Here is a 22,731-nt window from a genome sequence, read left to right as displayed (position 1 = left end):
AGATATTCATGTGATCTAAAAATATTCTCTCTTCTATCAGTAATAGCAATTCTAATAAATTTTATATACATTATATAATTTTATGGCAAATAAAAGATTTTGAAATAAATTATCGAAAAGTAGTCGTTCGATAAATATTAATCGATTACTCGACAAATTTATATTTAATATCGATATTGCTATCGACTATAGAAAACCTACACACGATGGATGTAGTGGTTTTTAATAGTGGGCTAATTTGGAAATGCTGAAAGTGTCTGTAAAGTACTGTCTCATACGTTAATTCAAATTTCTGTGGTTTTAATCGTACTCTTGTAAATTTTCCTAACTAGAGTGAGTTAAAAATTGTATATAGCATGCCGCAGTTTCATAAAATTGAAATAAATCGGACCGAATGGGAGGTTCCGGAACGGTATCAAATGCTCACTGCAGTAGGATCAGGAGCTTACGGTCAAGTGTGGTAAGGAAAAAAGTAATTAAAACTACCATTAATAAACTTAACAATGATTGCTGTACTTTAAAATAGATTTTTGATTGTCGTGATCATTATAATTTGTTTACAGTGTTTTAACAATCTTATTCCCTTTCTCGTAATGAATTCAGCATTTATAATCACGATCGATTTACAACCTTGACATTTCTGGCATTTCTTTTATTTCATTTTATCGTTTAAAACTATGGACTATATTTTCCCGACATTAAATTTTCAAGTTATTAATGAATGCAAAGAAGAGATTGCGGCAATTGTCGCAAGCGCACCGTTTCGTTGTATATCGCAAACAAACTATAATTAGAATGTTTGACAATGCTTTTCCAAGAATATGAATGTCGTGAATCTATTATTTAATTCGTTTTTCGAAAATAATCTTGTTTATTGTGCATACAAATTTTGGGATACGACGTTTTTAATAAACAAACATGATGCTATATATGATATAATTTCTTTTATATTTATATTAATTGTATTTTATGAAAATAAGAATTGATCCTCAAAATAGAATTTATTGAAGCTTTTCAATTTCAAGGATATAATGTCCATAAAATATTGTTGTAACCATAATTGATATTATAATTCAAATTAAAGTAAAGATGCGACTAAAATGTATCTGTATTTGCACAATGTTTTAGTTCAGCAGTTGATACTACAACTGGGCAAAAAGTAGCGATTAAAAAATTAGCTAGACCATTCCAGTCAGCAGTACACGCAAAACGTACATATAGAGAGCTTCGTATGTTGAAACATATGAATCATGAAAATGTAAGTCAACACAAACAGATTATACATGCATAATATATTTTTATTGTTGGCATTATGAAAAGTTAAACCATTGAAATACTTTATCTTGGCACTTGAACTTAAAACTAACGATATTATGTATTTAGCTTAATTTCCACCAGTTATTGCGAAATATTTAATTGATGCTTTTTGTAGGTAATCGGTCTATTAGATGTATTTCATCCATCTTCATCTTTGGAAGATTTTCAGCAAGTGTATGTACTACATAAATAATTTTATTGTTTTATTTAACCGATTTTAACAAATAAAGCAGATTTAAATTTTCATCACTGTATTTTAGTAATATCATATGTTTTTAATAGATATTTAGTTACACATTTGATGGGTGCAGATCTCAATAATATTGTAAGGACTCAGAAGCTTTCGGATGATCATGTACAATTTCTTGTGTATCAGATTCTTCGTGGTTTGAAGTATATTCATTCAGCAGGCATAATACACAGGGTAAAGTAATATAACTTACTTAACTTGATAGTTAAATATAGTTGAAATACCTTCAAAATATCACCTTTTCTGTTTAGGATTTGAAACCCTCTAACATAGCTGTAAATGAAGATTGCGAGCTAAAAATTTTAGATTTTGGATTAGCTAGGCCTACAGAGAATGAAATGACTGGTTATGTTGCAACAAGATGGTACAGAGCTCCAGAAATTATGCTTAATTGGATGCACTATAATCAAACAGGTAGTTTAATCATAGGCCTTGTCTATAACTAATTAATTAATCTTAACTTATAACACTAAAATAATTATATTTTTTAGTCGACATTTGGTCTGTTGGCTGTATAATGGCTGAATTGTTAACAGGACGAACATTATTTCCTGGAACGGATCGTATCCTTTCTGTCAACATGCTTTCTAATCTTTTTTAAATACTGATATTCTATAATCATAATCAGTGTTTGTGCTTTCCATTTAACTATATCATATTTGTGTGTGTACAAACTTTATCGTACTCGTATAAAAAATATTACAAACCTATAACCATCTCAAAATTAAAAGACATGCTTTCTGCTAAGGCTTTACATGGCTTCTTCTTTGCTTTAACATTTTTCAGTGCTAATATCTTAATATCTTTTATTTTATTTATTATTTGGCACAAATTCTATTTATTTAGCTTGAATTCAATAACAAAAGAACATTATTTATTTGTGTACTTCTTGAGAGAAAAAATAAACACGTATGTGTACGTCTTTTAATATGCTTTAATGCATAAAATAATATCACTTGTCATAATATACATATAATAACTGAAGTATTTAGTGGAAATAGAAAAAGGTGTGGTGGAACCTTAGCAAGAGCAGATATACATCAACTGAACTTAATAATGGAGATACTGGGTACTCCGCGAGACGAGTTTATGCAAAAAATATCATCAGAGTCGGTAAGTAATTTTCAAAAAATTGTGGAATAATAAAATTGACTAATAACACTAATAGGAACTAGTGCATATTGCCTATTTGTGACACATTGCAAATAAACGCCTTGCATGTTACGTGTGTTTGTATTAATTACTAAACTTTTAACTACATACAAATCAAATGTAGATATAGTGTTTTATATTAAACTCGTCTTTCATTAAACTCACCTAATGAGTGCTAATTTTATACATACTATTTATTCTTGATATTGCAACAAATGCTTGAAAAAAAGTGTAGTTTTGTACTAATTCAAATTTTGTTTAATTGTATATAATGAATTATGCTTTAAACATACCTTAACTTTAAGCAGACATTGATCATCTAACACGAGTTTTAGTACTCTGTGGTACTCCCACAGAAGAAACTTTAAGCAAAATTACGAGCCAAGAGGTAATTTTTTTGTTTTTCTAAAGTAAATATTTCTTATAAAATTATTCAGCTATTATTTAAATCGATTTTCCATGAATTATTAATTTTTTTTACATTTTTATATACTATTTATATTTTATTACCACGTTCAATACATTAAATTGAAATTAATTAATGATTTTGCTTTGAGTTTTATATTATATGCATAAAAAGGAAATTAAAAATATGCGCTAAGAGCAATATTTTAATGGCATATGAAGCGAAGTCTTACCATTTACCAACTATTTAACGAGTTATATAACTTCCGATTGATGTGCAATATCGAAATGATATGCATAATATAAAAGTGAAAAGTAAATGACAACATTGTTTTAGGCAAGAAATTATATACAAAGCCTACCTCCATTAAAGAAAAAGAACTTCAAAGATGTTTTCCGAGGTGCTAATCCTCTAGGTAATTGTGGAATAAAGAAATTATTTATTTAAAGTTATTTATTATTATAAGCAGTACGAATTAAATACATTTTATATCATCTTCCAGCCATAGATTTGCTTGAATTAATGTTAGAATTAGACGCGGAAAAACGAATTACAGCAGAACAAGCTCTAGCTCATCCGTATCTTGCGCAATATGCTGATCCATCAGACGAACCGGTATCTCTACCATATGATCAAAGCTTTGAAGATATGGATTTACCGGTTGAAAAATGGAAAGGTCTGAAATACCTCTTTCATATATTTTTTATGAGAAATTAAATTCAACATAAAAATAATTGAACATTATTATTTTTAGAACTTGTTTATCATGAAGTTATAAACTTTGTACCTCAACAACTACCTGCAATGTCTTCACCGATTGAATCCACGTCATAAAATTGTGTCAGTAGCGCAAGTAATGATATAGGTATTAAACACGGTAGGATAATATTAACAACAAATAAGTATAAAAATATGTAAAATTGTTATACAAAAATGTCATTGTATATAATATGATGTTACATGGGTAACAAAATTATTCATACAAATTTATTTGTATTAGAAGTCAAAATGTATATTTTTGTTAATGACGTAAGATACAAGAATTGTTAATATTATGCACTTCAAATGTAAACTGTAAATCCACAAAACGTTTAAACAATTATTATTACATTGGCAAATATTATATTCACGCGGTGTGACACTTCAATTTCAATGATTACAACATGTGTTTAAGGAATCGAAATTCAAAAATTACGTTATTATTTATGAATGCAAACGGTATATTTCATAACATGAAATTCATATGATCTTAATGTGAATGGGAAAAAGAAGGGATTTTTTAGCAAAGTGTTAGCTTCAAAATATAAAATTCTGTTTCATTCACTGTTGGTTCTAGTCTGCAATAGAGGACACATTACTTTGAAGTTTTAACTGCCTGGTGTATAGCTGGTACTGCTTGTGACTTACAGATTTAAATCGTGTCTTTCAGCGAAATGCTCCCTTCTTGTGTACTTTAAGATAATGAGGAACATTTTCCTAAAGGACACTGGTTACATTTGAAAGATTCAAGTAGTACCAATTATATTTCGTTGAATTATAAATGATTCTCATTTTTTTTTTTTTTTTTCTTTTTTTTTATACAATTATTTAAAATAACTTAATTTATAAAATATAGTGATGCTTTTAACAAGAAATGTGGCTAAATAAATTTTTTGATCTTTGCATACTTGTTAATCACAAATTAAATAATCATGAAAAAATCAATAACTAAAAAGATTCATTGTATACTTCATGTATTGTTTCATTTTTTTTATTTTTCAAAATTTTTGTATCTCTAAAATTTACATACATATAATGTATAATTCAAACACAATCTTTCCACTGTATTCTTTTCATTTAAAAATTTTCATAACAAATTTTAATATGAATTCAAATTATACGCAACATAAAGTGTTTATAATATGCAAGTAATGCTATCTTTGTAAATGGAGGGTTAAATAACCTTATCACTAATTGCAGCAGTTTATCATGCCAATTGCATGGACTACAAGTAAAACTTTGAAACTAGTAACTCTTTATAGTGAACACGAGTGCCTCAGGAATCCTTTGCATCCTGATTTTAAAAATAAACTTTGTCGTTACAAAGCATACAAAAATATTGTGGATCGCATGAATGTTTGTGGCTTGACAGTTTGTGATTGTATCAAAAGAATTACTTTTATAAAAGCTCAATATTGCCATGAATTGTCCAAAATCTGTGCTGCAATATCTTGTGAAAAGTTTTACAAACCAACAGCAAGTTGGTTTCTGCTGATACATCAACTATTTTTTCCATTTGTAACACAGGATTGGACAAATGATTTGTGGAAGGTATATTTACATTTACATGCTAAAATTCCATTAAGAATGTACATATAAAAGTTTATGCAAAGATTACATATTTGATTATTTTTTTAACTATAAAAAATAAGTAAATTAAGTAGTTTGTACATTATATTATGTTATATCATATTTATTGTAACATAGCTGTACTGTTTTGCAAATAATATACAAGCGTATATAATTTTATAAATTTCATTTACGTAAATTGATTCATATATCATAATTAGATAAGTCATGATAAAAAAAATGTCTTTAAGGATTATCAGCATAATGAAACAAACAAACAACTGAACCAGTTAACATCTATGGAATTAGGTTCACCAGGAAAAGATTGTGGTTGCCCCTATGCCAATTGTCGTTGTAATAAATCATACACAGATAAATTTCATATGTGTTCCAAGTAATTTATTATGCTTCTATGATATTATTGGAAAAAGGAAATCATTTAACATTTTTTGTTTAGAAATCTGAAGTCTCGAACAGAAGGTGAAAATATCACTACAGATACAAATTATTTACACCTGTTTTCACAGAAAGTAACTCACGATGTTGGAAGTAATAACAGGAAAGATGTCGGTACAGAACACGCAGTACAAACCGACGTATCTTCTTTCACAATGCATTGTACAACTTGTCAAGTGTGTCTAGAAGATAATAGAAATATGAAAAACATGGAATCTAGACCTACATCACTGAAGAGTGACTCGGTAAATAAAACTACATTATTTAAATTGTGTTTAAAATTTGGAAATGTTCAAAATTAACATATTCTGTAGGATAACAGCAACAATGTAGATAAAACATCAACTGATGAGAATAATACATGGAAAAAGGAAATTCACGACGAGTTTCACATGTTTGGAAAGAGTATCGCGTTTCAATTACGAAACATGGATTTTGGTAATTCCTGTGCCCCATAACGTAATGTCAAAACGATTATCGATAAACATTTGTTTTTAGGAGTTGCGATTAAACTGGAGAAACGTATACAAGATTTGATTGCACAGGAGCGTCTTGATAACATCAAATCAAAATGTTCAGAATGCTATGCTTCATCTAGCTGCAGTGAGTGTGAAATCATTCAAAAAGAAATGATTTGTAGCTGTGGTTTGCCGGTTATTATGATCAAGACGGATCAATCTTCTAAATTTCGTTGCAAATGATGCCGAAAACCGTTTGGCTAGGAATTAATTAAAGCATATTAAGGGTAAGAATTGAATTTCGACATTTCATCGTATAATTATCATCCACAAATTGCATTAATCCATTGCAGTTCGTAATAATTTTCAAAATATAGGATTGCAAAGGATTAAAGATACGTAAATATGTATGTATTTATTTATAGCTGTTACACACTCAGGTAAGAAGGAGGGAGAGAGGTACCCATTGATTAGCGCGACAAATACAAACGCGTGTACCTGTATTTTATAGAAGATTCGTGTAACATCATAATAAAAAGTTAATAAAAGTAACGTATAGTAATTTGACAAACGCTTTTGTTCGATCTATCGCGCGATCAAGTTCAGTCATGTTCTTCAACTGCATAATATTGACTTAACCATATAAATGTATGTAAAATTATTAAGGTACAAGATATCACGTTCATAATTTTTATTCAAACACGTAATCGGAGCACTCGTAAAAACATTTGTAAAATGTCGTTAAAATGGAATGAGGGATTAGTAATTAGTTTCTTGAAGACGTACAAGCAACATCCGTGCCTTTGGAATCCTTATCACAGGAACTACTACAATTGCCACGAAAAGAATGCAGCTTTACGAAAAATTATCGACGCTCTCGATATACCCGGCTTTACTGTAAACGACTATTTGCAACAAATCAAGATCATAAGAGAAAAGTAGTGTATAATCAGAAATTCTGATAAAAGTAAAAAAAAAGTAACTTGTTTTCGACTCGAAACAAACGATTATTTAGCATTCAGTTATTTATGTATATGGAGTGTTCCATTTATCAATAATATACTTTTAATAATCTGAGTTGTTAACACATGAATGGCCTATAATAAATGGAGCATTCTACACACGTTGATGCAATGTAAATTCTTGTTATAAAACTAACACGCGGTGGAGTATCTTTTTTCTATCTCGCCATTTTCTGTAACGAAACTTTTTGTACCCTTCAGTGTACATGTATATAATGTAAAGAAATAATTTGTAATCATTTCTATTGGTACAGATACAAGCAGGAGCAAGCACGGACAATAAAATGCATACAATCGCAGAAACATTACAAATCTCCCTTTCCATGGTACAATATAGTGGCAGAAATGTTGATGGAAGTCATCAATGAAGAAGAAAGAGCAAACTCAGGAATTGAAAATTATAATACACCTTTAGTTCTCAAATCCTTAAGTAGTGATAATATAAAGGGTTCACAAAGTAAAGAAAAAGCTAAGACAGAAACAAAAACTGTCAGACTTGACCCATGTACCGATGCAACATGTGATGGAATAATTAGAAGAAGCAAATCTATGGAAAAATCTATTCGTGGAAAACATCGTGGATCAACGACTAACAAAAATGATGGATATCAATCGAATGTACGAATCAGATACATTCCTTGTTCGCAATTTAAAAAAGAAAATAACACTTTAAGAGATAAGAAAGAGATTACATTATTAAATGATAAATCAATCAAAGATACTGATCCTGCAGTAAATGGTACTGATTATAGTAAATATAATGAAAGCAGTGTAACTCGGTAATTTTGATAAATTTTATTTTATAATTTTGGCCAGAAAGTGACAAATGTTATGAGCCAGGATTTCTACGGTGTCCAGTTTGTGGTTGGGAATCTGCAAATGATGATCAATGTGTAAGAAATGTGGAAAAGCCTATGGATACACAGAAGAATTTTATACCTTGCGCTAGTTATAGTAAGGACCCTACTGGTAAAACATACATGATATGTACTGAATGTAATCAAGTAACACGGGATGGTTAGTCTAAAAAGAAAGAAATTAATTATTGATTGTATTCTGAAGCAACAGCAATAGATTACTTTTTTTTTTTAGATGTATCGTACGAATCCGAATACATGAAAAAATATGTGAATAATTCTGGAGACTTCGAGCTTCTTCAAGATCTATCGAAACAAGTACCATGTCCCACTCTAACTAATAGATTTACTGAAACAGAATTAACCAGGCCACCTGTTGAACTTGTTGCAAAAACTAAAAGAGTAGTAGATATAGGAGTACAGTGCGAGGAGACGATTGAAAGGCTTTCAAAAATTGGCACTTCTGTGAGTGTACCTACTCAAACGCAAATCTTTAAATTAGATCCTGTTTCAGCAAATAAATTCCAAGGTAACATGATAGAAGCTTGCTTGAAAATTATGTTATCAGGGTCTCAAGGAAACACAAAGGAAAATGCTACATCACCTGTTCTTCAAAGTATTCAAGTAGATCAATGCATTCGACCAGAATCAAAATCAAAGGAGACACAATTTCCCCCTAAAGATACTATTGATAAAACCAGAACAAATGAATCGGAAATTAACGCTGTAAATTACGCTGATATAGGAATACAAAATACAATTTGCAAATGTGATGAAAGAACGCGGTGCATTTCTCTTCAGACTGACGAGAAAGAAAACAGTAGAGACAATAAAAGCATGATTTATCAAACAAGATCGAAGGGAATATCTGTGAATATGATAGATAAAGTAACAAGAGGGATTCAAAGCACTATTTGCGTATCCCGTGGCGATCTATTTTCTAATAGATCATCTGATAGGACAGAAATTGGAACTAATACTACTTCTGCATATCAAGTTTGTAGCGTAGCCTGTGTGACTACGGAAAATGTTATGCAACTTTGTTCAAAGGCTGTTCCATGTATTTTGGATAAGAAAAATATTCCTGTTACTCGGGCAAAGTCTGCTGGATCTATAAATTATTGTGTACAACATACTGATTTGAGAAAATCAACGGAAACAGGAAGTAAGCATTCAGAATAGTTATAGCTCGAACTTTCCCTTTTACTTAAACTTAGGGTCTCTCTAGACTCTCTTTAGCCTTCAAACCTGAGCTTTTTCTAAACTCTCTCTAAACATGTAAGCAACATGTATCGAGTACTGCATAGCATATATATCTTAAGCGTTTGGGCAATATTAATATTAATACAAAATTTCCACTGACAGCACAGGAATACACGGAACCGTGTAGAGTAGATACATGTCCACGCAACCCAATGCATCTCATCAAGGAAGATTCCACAATAGCATTACTGTTACAACAACTTCTGTGCAACATTCTAATTTCTAAATATGAACAAAATACATGCCGTATTAAATCATCATCGTCGAATACGCAAACCGATGGTAAGTTCATACAACCTTTTAATGTTCGCGTTTTGATAAGCATTAATTTAAGCTAAGTATGTATGTTGTTTAATAGGAAGATGTACAATCGATGTGTCGGAAATATTAAACAAAATTAGAGAAGATACGATTAGAATATTAGGATTAGATGTTGGCGTTGCTACTAAAAACGAAGCGAACGAATTTTACCAAAAATTTAATGCGAACACACCCTCTCAAGAAACGAAAGAAAAAACAGTTTCTACGAATACTGAATCTCCTACTTTTTATGCAAGTACATTAACAATGACTAATGATAACGATTCGAAGTTAATGTCCAAATCAACGATTACTAAACAAGACGAAACACAACAAGTTTCCAACTACAATATACAGTTAACAAAAGAAACGAATACAAAATTTTCAAACGTCGATAAAGAAATTCTCGTCTTGCCAAACAGTAAAGATATAAATGGATCGTTGACGCAGTTACTCGCACGCGATGTGAATGAACAAACTGTACAGAATAAGATAAGCGTGGGTACCCAGAAACGAGATCCCATATTGGTCCGCTTAATAAAATGTAGCGAAAATCAAGGAATTGTGAAATCAGATAAAGAAACGTTGACTACGTGTCCTGGTATAGATGTTTCTGTTGATAAACGTGCAGAAACCTGTGGTCGATCAACTTGTACTTCATATGTCATAAACCGAAAAAAACGCGAAAATTTGATGGATAATGATTACTGCAAACGATCAGTTATGTTTAACAATTACATATGTGATCAAAATTGTAAGGATAAAGCAAACAGTAATTGGACAGACGTGGCAAACGTAGATGTATGTTTTAATAAATCGACCTCTAAAATTCCCTTGGGTATAAAATCACATAAATGTGCAATAAACAGGTAATTCAATTTTCATTCACGTAAAATACATATAAAATATATAAATGATCGTGAAGTGCTTCAATCCACTTGTCTTGTTCTTTAATTTCTGTTAATGATTATGTACAGGAGATGGTAAATTATATAGTAATAGAGAAAACTTCGTTTTATTACATGAAAATGTATAACGTTTCGTCAAATGGAATATTATATGAAAATTACATTATTTAATTTTCATAGTAAATTATGTTCATATCGTTAAATCGAAGGCAAATGTTTGATACATATATGTGGTAGGTTCTAACCGACGGTATGTCATTGTAATAAAATAGTATAAAAGAGGTGTAATTTCCCTCGTTGATTATGTTTTGTATTATCATTGTTAAAAATTGTATAAACACTTGAATATCTCTTTGCACTGAATTGTTGTTAATCTGAGTATATCTTTTTTTTTAGATTTCTTTTCTGTAAGTACCGCTCAATAAATTAGTAATTTCAAAATGTCCTCAATAACTCGTATTCTTTTACGTAACTCGAATTTTTGTCTGAGGAGAACCAGCCTTAAATTGCCACATATTATATCACCACGCATCATATGACTACGCGTTGTATTTGTAGTCCGCATTTAGTTATGCCAATGCTCTTAACACACATTTACGTTGCAAAAAAAGTTGCATTTCATGCTACAAAATATTATGTCAACAACGTTTAAATTCGATTGTTAAAACATTTGTGAAATATAGATTATTTTAAAAAATCAACAAGGGACATATTTTTAATATTCAATTAATCATGTTTTATCTTTCTGCATCGTAATTTATCAGAATAATTTGATGAAAAATAACCAATTGTTAGTTACGCGTCATCTTTAACAAACATAACGTTATTCTTATAAAATTGTCAGATTAATTCTGGAGAGTGTTTATACAAAGTTACAGACTTTATTACATCGGTAAATTGTTGTCAACCGAGATAATACTGTTGGTCTTCTTAAAGGTAAAAATCGTACTCTCCAATATGTATCATCTGTCATTATTAAAATATATATGTATGTATGTATGTATGTGTATATATATATATATGTATGTATAACAATAAGTTATTGTACTTCTGATATTTAATGATTTGTCGATGGCCACACTTCAACATGCGAGTATCGTCTGACTAGATTAAATTGATTCCATTCACTGATATTTAGCATGTTATTGCTAATATTAATGTCAATTTTGTAGAGATTTATATACCTGTGAAAAAGCAAACAGACAGATGTCGTATTCGTCCTAAATGATGTACGTTAAAATTACGTAATAACAAAATTGCGTATAATATTATCTAACATTACATGCATAAAGTTTACAAACATTTAGTCCTTTTTCTTGGCATCTGCTTTCTCATCTTTAGCTTGGCCTCGCCCCAATAATTTGGCTAACGAATCCCAAATTCCTCCGAGGAACAACGCGCAAAACAAATTTTCAAAAGGTACAAATGGATCGTGAATTCCAAGTAAAATGGAAGACAGCTAAAATAATAATAATATTAGTTATATCAAATACAAAATAAACAGTCATAGTGTTAACAAGTGAATAAAAATGTTTATTACCTTGAAATACACGAAGAAGATAACAATACCAAAGTAAACCAATGCATGTGGTGCCGAAATAAGATCAGTCTTTTTATCTAGAACGAAGATGATAGACGCAACCATCGACGCTTTTGTAGGGCTAAACAATAAAATGCAAAATTACTCGCATCTATATTATTTTATAAATTGGAAAAACTCAAAGAAATAGAAAAGAAGAAGCAAACATACAAGCTAGGTTGCATGAATTCCATAGCAGTTGGGGTCCATATCCCTCGTATAAGACGTTCAAATAATTTTGTAAATCCTGCAGCATTTCCTATAATTATACATAAGTAAATTAGTATAGTTTTTCTTTTTCCATTGTTCAGACGCTAATATTTACCTTTGAGCGTTCCAATTAAGATCATAATAAGATACGCATTTGGATAAAGCTTTCCTGCATGCGTTACTCCATCATATACCTTCTTACACCTATATACATCAGTTATGTACAAAGTAGAAACAAAAAGGAAAAGTGTAACAGAAGAACATTTACTTACCTGTATATTTCTTTCATTGTCGCGCATACAATCTTTACTGGTAAAAATTTAGCTACTTTGTATCCAATATCGAATGGTGTATAAAATATCACGTACCTATATAATTAATAGATTAATTTTATTTCTTATAAATAAAATGTTTGTAACTCTAATTAACTATTATCTTTGCTGTAACCGAAGAAATATACTGACCAAACAATAGTTGCAACTGCTACTTGTGGTGTATTCTTCAAAGGTGCAAGGATTGGTTCCCCTAAAAGGCCATTGCATAGCATACCACTTGCAAATACTACCAACATCGTGGAAAGCCAACATGATAGGGGATGTTTCCGAGAGAATGCTTGGGCACCTATTGAATGAAAATTTAAAGCACCAGGTCGCAACAGCTTATACAAATAATAAATATTGTGTTATTATACATGAAATAATGTATTGTGATGTATTATGAACATTTAACATCCCATAAAATATCAAAAGGGTATATTGCTTAAAGTAGGTCGCTTAGAATCCTTACAAGTATACTATGTTACATGTATCTGTACAAACATAATACCAAGTGGCTATAAACAGTAAAATAGTAGTTTTTTAATCTTTTTAAACAATTTCGTAAATTATTGATAACAAAATTTTTATGAATCTTCCATGTAATATGTTATGTTTTAATCTGTTGTTATTAAAAATTATAATGCACTGTAAAAGAAACATCAAATTTTATAGACAGAAACAAGGATTGTCATTCAAAAGTCATCCTTCATGGTCTATTGCATAAGAAAGTTGCTGAAAGGAAATATCATGACTACTTCTTCCATAATACATTTTTATATTGTAAATGTTTAATTTCGTAAATATTTACTTATAAAAAAAAAGGTATAATCATCTATAAGTAATATAAACAGTTAATAAATTTTAATAGTTAAAGTAGGGAATTTAAAGAAACTCTGATGTACCTACAAGTGCGTATACTGAAATAGATTAGCTGGGTAGTTTCAATGGATGCCACAAAATAGGATTGTTATAATTGTGCCAGATAAGATACGAAAAGCTTTGTGATAATTTTAAATGATGTTTTTAGTATCAGAACAATTGAAATTATAAAAGTTATTATTATTTTTAAACAATTTGTATAGTGTATACAGTCTCCTGAACACACTTTTAACTTTATAGATAAGAATTGCAATTGAAACGAATTTTATTTCTTTAAACTATTATAAAGGAAAAAAAAAAAGAATATAAACAAAGACCTCAAACTACTAAGGTCGTTAATTTAATAAGATTAAAATCATTGTTAATTATTTTCACGTATTGAAAAATGGAATGCACTTTTTGACCAACCATTCCAACGAACGATAGTGGATAAATTGCTAATAGAAATGAAGAATTATTGAAAGAAATAAATATCATCGCAAAAAGAATAAGTAGAAAATGAAAGTGAGTGACATACAGTCTTAGAAAAGGTATAAGCTGGCTCTGGCCGGATTAAATTTAGAATTGGTCGGGTGGGCTTGAGCTTACCGGGTCCTAAATCTTCTCTGACGTGTAACGCACAGAGAACGCTATGCGCGATATCGAAGTATGGGAACATTTTCAATTTAATGACCTGATTGGCCATGTCCAGGAATGCTTCGGGATCCATTTTGACCGACTTTCACTCGTTTCACAAAATAATATAATTTTTATTCACAGTAGGTGTGTATTTCGGCGTTCAATCAATCTTCGATTTAAAAGAAAATCACGAACGCCCGCGAACGACGCTAGTTATGCGCCGTCTGCTAGACTTGGTCGTCTGCTAGTTGTGAAATCTGGTCCCTACCATCAGAACCTTATCGTTGCACTGAACACTGGCAAACTGGCCAAGCATAGTAGGTTTCTCTCAGAAAAATGGCGTTGCAGGGAAAAGGAGTCCCTCTATCACTTGCTTTTTGGTTGGTCAATGTTTAAATTAACGTAATGTCAAATTTAGAAATTCAAAAATTTAAAAATTCCTTCCGAAGGCCTTTGCAAATGTGAACATTTGAAGATTTGAAAATGTTATAACTGAAAATTGGAAAAATAGGAAATTTGAAAATTTAGAAATTTAGAGATTTGGAAATTTCCAATAAAATAAAAAGTAAGTAATGGACGATGTTTTCCCCTACGGCCGTTTTTATTTAAAGGAAGCATAAGATGCACTGTAATGAGCAGATTTTACGATCTGTTTAGAGTTTATATAATAGAGTCTGTAAGTGTTCAAATTTTAAACACTTACTACAGATGATAGTAAACGAATGGATGTTTTGTGTAATTATATCTTTTTTTTAATTTTCATTGTTTTATACTTGAACCAATAGTAATTTATCTAGTAAAAAAAATTAAAGATATCTGTAGTCAAAATTAAATTCTTTTATTAATTTTTTTTGTTAAGAAAATTAATTATTCATGTCCCATTTACAGCCGAATCTTCGTTAAGAATAATTGAAATTCCTCGTTTAAAAGTGATATTGTATAATTGCACGATCGAGCAATTTCTTTTGTATATACTTAACTACACGTCAGTAGTATCGAGAATAAAAGTTTTATACACGATCAAGATACAACACCAATCATTCGTTGGATTAAAAATTAAAAGATGTTCGTGATTTACAAACGTTTTAATTGCTTCTTTAATTATTATTTTTTAATTTGCACTTTATCGCAATAGATACTCTATTTTCGTTAACTTTTCTGAAACACTACACATATTCGAGTATACGCATACATAAGCACGATGCATGTATTAACGAGTATCGGATAAATGTGCACCTACATAAGCCTTTATTCAAAAAATGTGATACGATATCTAATCGTAGTGGCTCATGAATACATGTAGCTGTAATCTGCTTGAATGCTTGTAATAAAGATTAAACTAATTGATAATAATGGTCCATAGTCTACAATGTTAATGTGGAATTATGTAAAGAAAAATCTAAAATTACCGACTAATAACCGTGACGATTAAACAAAATAATATAAATACAACGAAAGGTGGGCATTGTTGTCATTTGAATATTTTAAAGACATTTGCAATATGTTGTTTAAAATTATTTTAATAAAAATCATTACTATCTTTGACCATAGACATGGTAAATGAAGATTAGTAGCATAACACTTTATTTTTGTACTTTGTTCACATAAAAAGTCCAAAAACGTTAGAAATTTTATTTTGATTAGGTATATTTTACAGTGTGTGTAGTCTGCATATCAAGCGAATCTGAAGAAAGTGACCTCATCTAATCTAACTCTGATCCAAACGTTACATTAGTCTTCAAAAGTGCCTTTCGTCTCTAAATATAAACAATGGTAACATTCTCTTTGAATTATTATATAATTACTTCTTTTTTGTATACCAATAATGTTTATTTCCAGGGAGACGGAATAAGATTACGTCAGCATGTTACAAAAAGATCTTCTAGTGATATACTATACGAAGATAAAACTTCTTCAAAGAAGAAGGAAATACTGCCGAATGAAACTCAACATTTGCTTTTCCTTTTTACATTTTATCTTTTCTTGTCCATTATCATAATTGCTTTTGAAAAAAAATTGCCTGAACCGTTAATGATAAGTAAGAAGGGTCTATACCCAGAAAGATTTATAGCAGAAAGAGCACATAATCACCTTCTAAATCTTACATACATTGGTCCGCGGATCGTTGGAAGTTATGAGAATGAAGTATTGGCTATTAAATATTTAACAAACAGTATCAATAACATAATTAAAGATGCCAATGAAAATCATAAGATTTTAGTCAATGTAACTAAACATAGTGGAGCTTTTCCCTTAAAATTTCTTGATGGAATGACAAATGTTTATAGAAATGTTCAAAATGTCATTGTTAAAATTGGCCCGCATAGACCTACGCAAAGCAGTCTATTGATAAATTGTCACTTTGACACTTTTCCTGAAAGTCCTGGTAAGATTTATCAAGAAGATGGTTCAATGGTTTTGCATATATACAAATATTTTTATAATCTTTTGTTATAGGTGGTTCTGATGATGGGGCTGGGTGTGCTGTGATGTTAGAAACTTTGCGTGTAATTGCTCATAGTTCAAAGTTGTTAAAGCATAATATTATATTTTTATTTAATGGTGCTGAAGAAAATTTATTACAGGTATATCATACTTTGGTGATGAGAAGCATAAGTTAAATTTATGTTATTTTTAAAAATATATTAATTATGTAAATGATGCAGGCTTCCCATGGCTTTATAACACAACATCCTTGGGCTAAGGAAGTGCGTGCTTTTATAAATTTAGAGGCGTGTGGTGCAGGTGGTCGCGAATTGTTATTTCAGGCTGGACCTGACAGCTCTTGGATTCTTCAGGTATTATTAAATTATATGCCTTTATATATCTGTGCAATAATCAGTGACATTTTTATATCAATAATTTATTGTAGATATATGCTAAGTCTGTCCCCTACCCATACGCATCGTCTTTAGCTCAAGAAATATTTGAAAGTGGTATCGTACCCGGAGATACTGATTTTCGAATTTTTAGAGATTTTGGAAATGTTTCTGGTAGGTAATTGACTTATTCTTATTTAGTATTCTTTTGCGTTATTAGAAATCGTATCTGTAATTATTTTGATGATATCACAGGTCTTGACTTTGCTTGGGCAACCAATGGCTACGTATACCATACAAAATTTGATAATATCCAACAAATACCATTAGGATCTTTGCAAAGAACTGGAGATAATATTCTCGCTCTGTTACAAGGGATAGTTTTAGAAAATTATTTGTCCGAGGCTGCGTTTCAAGAGAACGTAGGGAATCTCGTGTTTTTTGATTTCTTAGGCGCATTTGTTATCAGATGGTCGCAATACGTGGCAAGCACAATTAATATCGTTAGTATAATCGCTGGTATATATTCAATATATTTAAACACTAAAAGTGCACGGCGAGGTATGTATGCATAATTAAGGTGAATTAATTTATATGCGACAGTCTTAACATAATTAGAAATTCCGCCCTTGATTTAGATGCGAAAAGATCGATATACTTAAAACATTTAGTATTATGTATTGGGGCAATAATTATTTCATGGCTAGTCTCGATTTTATCGTGCACATTGATTGCACTGATCCTTACAAAACTTGGGAAAGTTATGAGTTGGTATGCAAGACCAGCGTGGCTTTTTTTCTTATACGTATGCCCAACTATTTTCGTATCGATGACATTCTTCTCGTATGTTGGATCACGACAAAAGAAGGTAAATCAGATTGTACGAATATAATTTCATGAATATTTAAAACTGTATTTCCATTGATTTCCGTGCAGGAGGTTAAGTCTACATGGGTATTATATCAAATATATTGCGATGCATATTCTATAATGTGGATGTCTATTCTCTTCTGTTGTGTTCTGTTTGAAATCCGATCTGGTTTCATACCATTACATTGGGTCGTATTTCCCACAGTTGGAAATTTACTTCGATATCACTTCTTTAACAAATGGAGAGGTACAATTATTATTACCGAATTTATAATGTTCGATGAAAGATGTATGAAGATGTACATATACATTTTAAAATTTCATCTTTCAGGCTGGAAATGGCTTTTTTATTATTTAGCAACAATGTGCTTACCTTATATACAGTCCTTTTATTTAGTAATAGGAGCTCTTTATCTTTTCATTCCGATAATGGGACGATCTGGTAGTAGTATAAATTCCGAAGTTGTTATGGCTAACATGTTATGCATATTGTTTTGTTTACTGCTTAGTTTCACGGTAAAGTATTGAAAACTAATGATTCAAGGCAATTATTGTTATTATTAATTTCATAATCGATATGTTCCTTTTAGTTACCAATTGTACTTTTGATTAAAAACGCCGAACGCATTCTAAGCGTGCTGGTTGGAATATTTCTAATAACTATCGGTGTATTGATTCTGACTCCGCTCGGTTTTCCTTATAGCGGTGATTTGTCATCTTTGGCACCAGAACGATTTATGATCGCGGTAATGACTTTACAGTTACCATGTTTAGAGTCGAAAGTATTTATTGATAAACATGTCAATATTTACAGCACTCGCAAAGACAATATTATGACATTAATGGTAACCTACGGTATTCGGGTACTGGATATTGGATAGCTGATCTAGATATGAATAGCCCACACAGCGTGGAAGCTATGGTACCTGAAATAGGTGCTGTAACACCAACGGTAAAAGATTGCGAGAAAGAGTTGTACTGCGGTCTACCATATTTTATGCCTGTTACAACATTTTTATGGTATGTTTTCTACTGTACTAAAAATATCGAGGAGTTTATGGTTATCTAATACGAAAACAATTTTGCGCTAACGTAATAGGAAAACAAGCTGGATTCCAGGTCCTGCGCCACTTATCAGTATTCCAACAAAACTTGAGCTCATTTCAAAAACAACGAAACAAAATATTGTCAGTTTCACTTTCAATGTTACAGGTAATTTGAATTTCACGAATGCGTGAACGATCGAATGACCAATTTAAACTTGTACCTGTAAATTTTATTCCTAGGTCCAGATCATATAAGCATAATTTTATCTCCGTACAAAGGGGTTCATTTAGAAAAATGGTCGGTCGTAGAGGGTAAACCGTTAGAAGGACCTAAATGGAACGATAGAGAAACGTATTTTATTTATTATTCTTGTGCATCCGATTGTGTTCCTTTTACATTTTCTTTCGAATTGAATGTAAGCGAAGCACCAGGATTATAAGAATACAATTTAATATTTTAATATTTCTAATTATCTTATTCATGATTTTATACAGGTGAATAACATGCCAAAAACTCCATGCTTATCGGTGGCGTTAGGTGGCCACTTTTTGCATGGCGAACATCAAACATCATTAAGATTCAAACGATTTTTAGCACAATTTCCATCTTGGACAGTGGTCACTCCATGGACAGCGACGTATACATCTTGGCAATTTTAATACTATGTCAAGCTGTTCCACGTATACAGAATTCATTTGCAAGAAAGTAGTCGGCGGGAGCCTAACGAAAACGACACTGTACTAGGATAGCCATAGATACGTCTAAAAGACGCATAATATCTAAACAATGCAAACTTATAAGCTTAAGGGTTAGAGTAATCCCATATTATATACACAAATTCCTTAAATTGCAATATAGCAAGATACACCAAGATTGACACTTAAAAAGAAATATTGAAGAATGAAATGTCTTTCATTCTATTTATATAACATTTTTTACTAGTACATTACCGATACCATTTTTGGAAGTAGTCTTAAGATACGAATCGAAGAACGATACGAGAGTAAATATTGCCATGAAAATGTTTCTATTTCCAATGGTCGTAATTGTCTATCGTAGGGATCCAATATGATTTAGCATATCAAACGTATGCCTTAGAATAATTACGGCTACATTTAAATTTTAAATGCTTTAAATTTATCTGATAGGGAATCTAGAAGATTGAAAAGCTTTAAAATTGAACTGTCCGTACGATTGGATACAAATTGTTTCTGTTTTTTTTTCTTCTTCTTCTAGTCGAAGAAAAAGAAGACCAAACGACAAAATCTGCTTGATCATATTCTCGTTACCGGATCATAATAATTATTTATTAGTAATATTCCTTTCGAGTTTAATTTAGCGTAACTTGGACCTTTCCCGCGTTGTTGAATTCTATAGTTATTTATTCCTTCGACTAGGGTTTTGTTAAGCGAAGCAAGTGCTTTCACAGCTGTTTTATTATACATATATAGACAATGATAATTGTTTTTTTGGACAGATGCTTAATACATAGTTATATTTTAGAAAGAAGAATCGTTTTGTTTTTAGTATTTATTGTTGCATAGAGACTGAACCTATGTTAATTATCTTTGTTTTATAATAGTTGATCGTTGTACGATATTGTAGGCAATAGTCGTTAGAATTTATTATTTGAATTGCATATGGGATAAATAGATAATTATAGTTGACCGAATTAAACGTCATATCTACGATTAGAATACAGTTTCAAAGAGGAATGCAATTTACTCGAGAAACGTTTATCGAAGCGATTATAGCTTCTAATTTAATTGTAAGTAACGCCAATATTGATAGCCAATTACGTAGCCAGAAGTAAGTTCAAAGTATTAATAGGGAATAATGTAATACGTTACAATACGAAAATATTACTTTTACATTGTTGCGAAAAGATAGCGTATTAGAAACGTGTATACGTTTGCTGCTTGTTATATAGAAAAAGAGAGAATTAAGAAAATTTAATTTTGTACTATTAAACGTTTGATAAACATCAATTGGAACTCAATATCAACGATCACCGATATACACCGTAAACGAAAATCTTTGAATGAAAAAATTGTAACTATCGACATTTTTACTCGTATCGATTTGATTCTTTGATATTTACTTGATCGATGACAATTTTAATTGTACATTCGTATAGTGAGAATTTTTTTACAACATTCTCATTGTATAAATCTTATTCCTAGATTATTATACCAAATTTGATTGTACAAATCATTCTCTTGTTAATATTTTATTATTACTCTAATTTATTACTTTGCACAAAGTTAATTGTTCGATTGTTTAGTTAAGATGTTTTAATTACACGCACATTGTTATAGATTTGTAATTTATTGTTCAATTACGTTACAAAGGATCTCGTAACGAATTTATTGGAAGTTGCTCAAATTAGATAGGTTTTATTTGATCGATGTTGAATTAATTACCATAAACGAGTATTATAAATTTGTTAAATTTGTTTGTTTCTTTTTTTTCTAGAAACTTGTAAATAGTTACAGTATTATGTTTACTATGTATGTTACTATTGTTACATAGCGATTCTTGTTAAATAAGCAAAAGTTAACACAGGGAACGAACAATAAAAAAGTTGAGTATTTAACTTGTTGTTTCGATGATCCCTTTTTTTGATGCTTTAATTAAATCAGTGTTTGTTAATTGGGTATTCTTCTTATTAAAGATACCAACGCCTGATAATGTTAAAAAGCGAGTGAAAATTTTCCGAGTAGTGCGATAAGGGAATTTTGTTTCTGTTGCGGAAACTTCCTACATGTATAACTAAAAGACGGTTCGTTAACGACGTTATTGTTCATTGAACGATTAAATCAGTTTTCGATTTCTTAACTATACCGATTACGCATGTTCCGTGGGTGAATCAGATTTCGACTTACATTTTAAAACGTACGAAGACGGACAGCTCGTCCGTGTGCGAGTGACGCACAATATGAATAAAGTTAAAGAAAGAGAATTGTAAATTCCATCGAAAATAAGAGATTAGTTTGAAACTTGAAACTTGAGAATTCGACTAGTCGAACATTCGAATGTCGAAAATTCGAATATACAAAAGTTGAAAATTATGAATTTGTATATTTTGAACATTTTAAAGGAGCAACTTGATACTTATGAACGATGAAGCGAAAACATGGTAGATAAACAATTTACGCGTCATTACTTTCGAAATAAATAGACGAAGATACAATCTAAAAGCATGATACACTTCGAAGAGAGAATTGTTTACTCTTTTGAAAGATCGAGGATCGTCGAGATCCGATTCTCTCTTCTTCTCTCTTCTTCTCTCTATTTCTCCGTCGTTATGTTTCGTAAAAAAACGTGTCAATATTGACGCACTGGCATCCTGTAAGGCGAGAACGATTTCCTGGTTGAAGCGAGCCCGCGTCTTTCGTGGTCGCGACACTGATTCGCAAACGGATCGTAGTGTCCGCTAGAAGACTCGCAGTTCTGTTCGTCGATGATTTCTTACCGTTTCACCGTATATGGTATAAACGATGTGTCGATTCGCGAAACGTGCCGTGTTAATAGTACCCGTGGAGCCAGGTGTTAAATCGACCGAAACAGGACGGAGCGAAAAAAAAGAGAATTATCAGTCACAGTTAAGCGATAAGCAAAAGAGATATTGTTCAGATAAAAAATCTTTTCGGTCTCGATCGGCTGAAACAATAT

The 22,731-nt window shown here is 30.9% G+C and overlaps 5 protein-coding genes across 13 annotated transcripts; 4 read left to right on the top strand and 1 right to left on the bottom strand.

Moving 5' to 3' along the window:
• Nucleotides 1-139: 139 nt before the first annotated feature.
• LOC100881316 (mitogen-activated protein kinase p38b) lies at nt 140-4,101 on the top strand. Of its 2 annotated transcripts, none has more exons than XM_003703662.3 (10): nt 140-460; nt 1,129-1,258; nt 1,433-1,491; nt 1,600-1,741; nt 1,819-1,981; nt 2,059-2,130; nt 3,028-3,107; nt 3,462-3,540; nt 3,628-3,801; nt 3,880-4,101. In XM_003703662.3, exons 1-10 carry the CDS (start codon nt 357-359, stop codon nt 3,957-3,959), a joined length of 1,083 nt encoding a protein of 360 aa, XP_003703710.1. In that variant the 5' UTR covers nt 140-356; the 3' UTR covers nt 3,960-4,101. The 2 variants fall into 2 exon arrangements, with proteins under 2 accessions (XP_003703710.1, XP_003703709.1); XM_003703661.3 differs by lacking the exon at nt 3,028-3,107 and adding an exon at nt 2,601-2,680 and having other exon boundaries at nt 148-460.
• LOC100877995 (trimeric intracellular cation channel type 1B.1) lies at nt 3,561-14,430 on the bottom strand. Of its 4 annotated transcripts, none has more exons than XR_013040690.1 (9): nt 14,291-14,430; nt 12,971-13,127; nt 12,779-12,874; nt 12,622-12,710; nt 12,468-12,555; nt 12,258-12,378; nt 12,019-12,176; nt 11,766-11,901; nt 3,561-6,091 (listed from the first exon to the last, which is right to left on the bottom strand). XR_013040690.1 is itself a non-coding variant. In XM_076540482.1 (8 exons), the coding sequence occupies exons 1-7, from the start codon at nt 14,409-14,411 to the stop codon at nt 12,021-12,023; spliced, it is 828 nt and encodes a 275-aa protein (XP_076396597.1). In that variant the 5' UTR covers nt 14,412-14,430; the 3' UTR covers nt 10,809-11,901; nt 12,000-12,020. The 4 variants fall into 4 exon arrangements, 2 of the variants coding, with proteins under 2 accessions (XP_076396597.1, XP_012141020.1); XR_013040689.1 differs by lacking the exon at nt 3,561-6,091 and adding an exon at nt 10,809-11,683; XM_076540482.1 differs by lacking the exon at nt 3,561-6,091 and having other exon boundaries at nt 10,809-11,901; nt 12,000-12,176.
• Nucleotides 5,094-6,938, top strand: LOC100876692 (uncharacterized). The gene is made up of 5 exons (XM_076540637.1): nt 5,094-5,480; nt 5,675-5,847; nt 5,911-6,154; nt 6,224-6,347; nt 6,408-6,938. Exons 1-5 carry the CDS (start codon nt 5,094-5,096, stop codon nt 6,608-6,610), a joined length of 1,131 nt encoding a protein of 376 aa, XP_076396752.1. The 3' UTR covers nt 6,611-6,938.
• Nucleotides 7,093-12,875, top strand: LOC105662533 (uncharacterized). Its single transcript, XM_012285632.2, has 7 exons — nt 7,093-7,305; nt 7,644-8,128; nt 8,206-8,406; nt 8,482-9,411; nt 9,612-9,791; nt 9,868-10,678; nt 10,787-12,875. The coding sequence occupies exons 1-7, from the start codon at nt 7,103-7,105 to the stop codon at nt 10,794-10,796; spliced, it is 2,820 nt and encodes a 939-aa protein (XP_012141022.2). The 5' UTR covers nt 7,093-7,102; the 3' UTR covers nt 10,797-12,875.
• A 132-nt stretch (nt 14,431-14,562) lies between the features above and the next one.
• On the top strand, nt 14,563-21,652 carry LOC100878108 (endoplasmic reticulum metallopeptidase 1). 5 transcript variants are annotated; one of them, XM_076540438.1, is made up of 15 exons: nt 14,563-14,637; nt 15,978-16,093; nt 16,160-16,706; nt 16,778-16,905; nt 16,987-17,118; nt 17,193-17,313; nt 17,395-17,700; nt 17,778-18,007; nt 18,076-18,256; nt 18,341-18,525; nt 18,600-18,755; nt 18,824-19,029; nt 19,109-19,221; nt 19,296-19,471; nt 19,551-21,652. In XM_076540438.1, exons 2-15 carry the CDS (start codon nt 16,091-16,093, stop codon nt 19,713-19,715), a joined length of 2,649 nt encoding a protein of 882 aa, XP_076396553.1. In that variant the 5' UTR covers nt 14,563-14,637; nt 15,978-16,090; the 3' UTR covers nt 19,716-21,652. The 5 variants fall into 5 exon arrangements, with proteins under 5 accessions (XP_076396553.1, XP_076396552.1, XP_012141019.2 ...); XM_076540437.1 differs by lacking the exon at nt 14,563-14,637 and adding an exon at nt 14,766-14,885; XM_012285629.2 differs by lacking the exon at nt 14,563-14,637 and adding an exon at nt 15,033-15,055.
• The last annotated feature ends 1,079 nt before the right edge of the window (nt 21,653-22,731 follow it).

Source organism: Megachile rotundata, chromosome 15, assembly GCF_050947335.1.
Source record: "Megachile rotundata isolate GNS110a chromosome 15, iyMegRotu1, whole genome shotgun sequence".
Lineage (NCBI taxonomy): Eukaryota > Metazoa > Arthropoda > Insecta > Hymenoptera > Megachilidae > Megachile > Megachile rotundata.
This window is presented reverse-complemented; position numbering and strand designations above follow the sequence as displayed.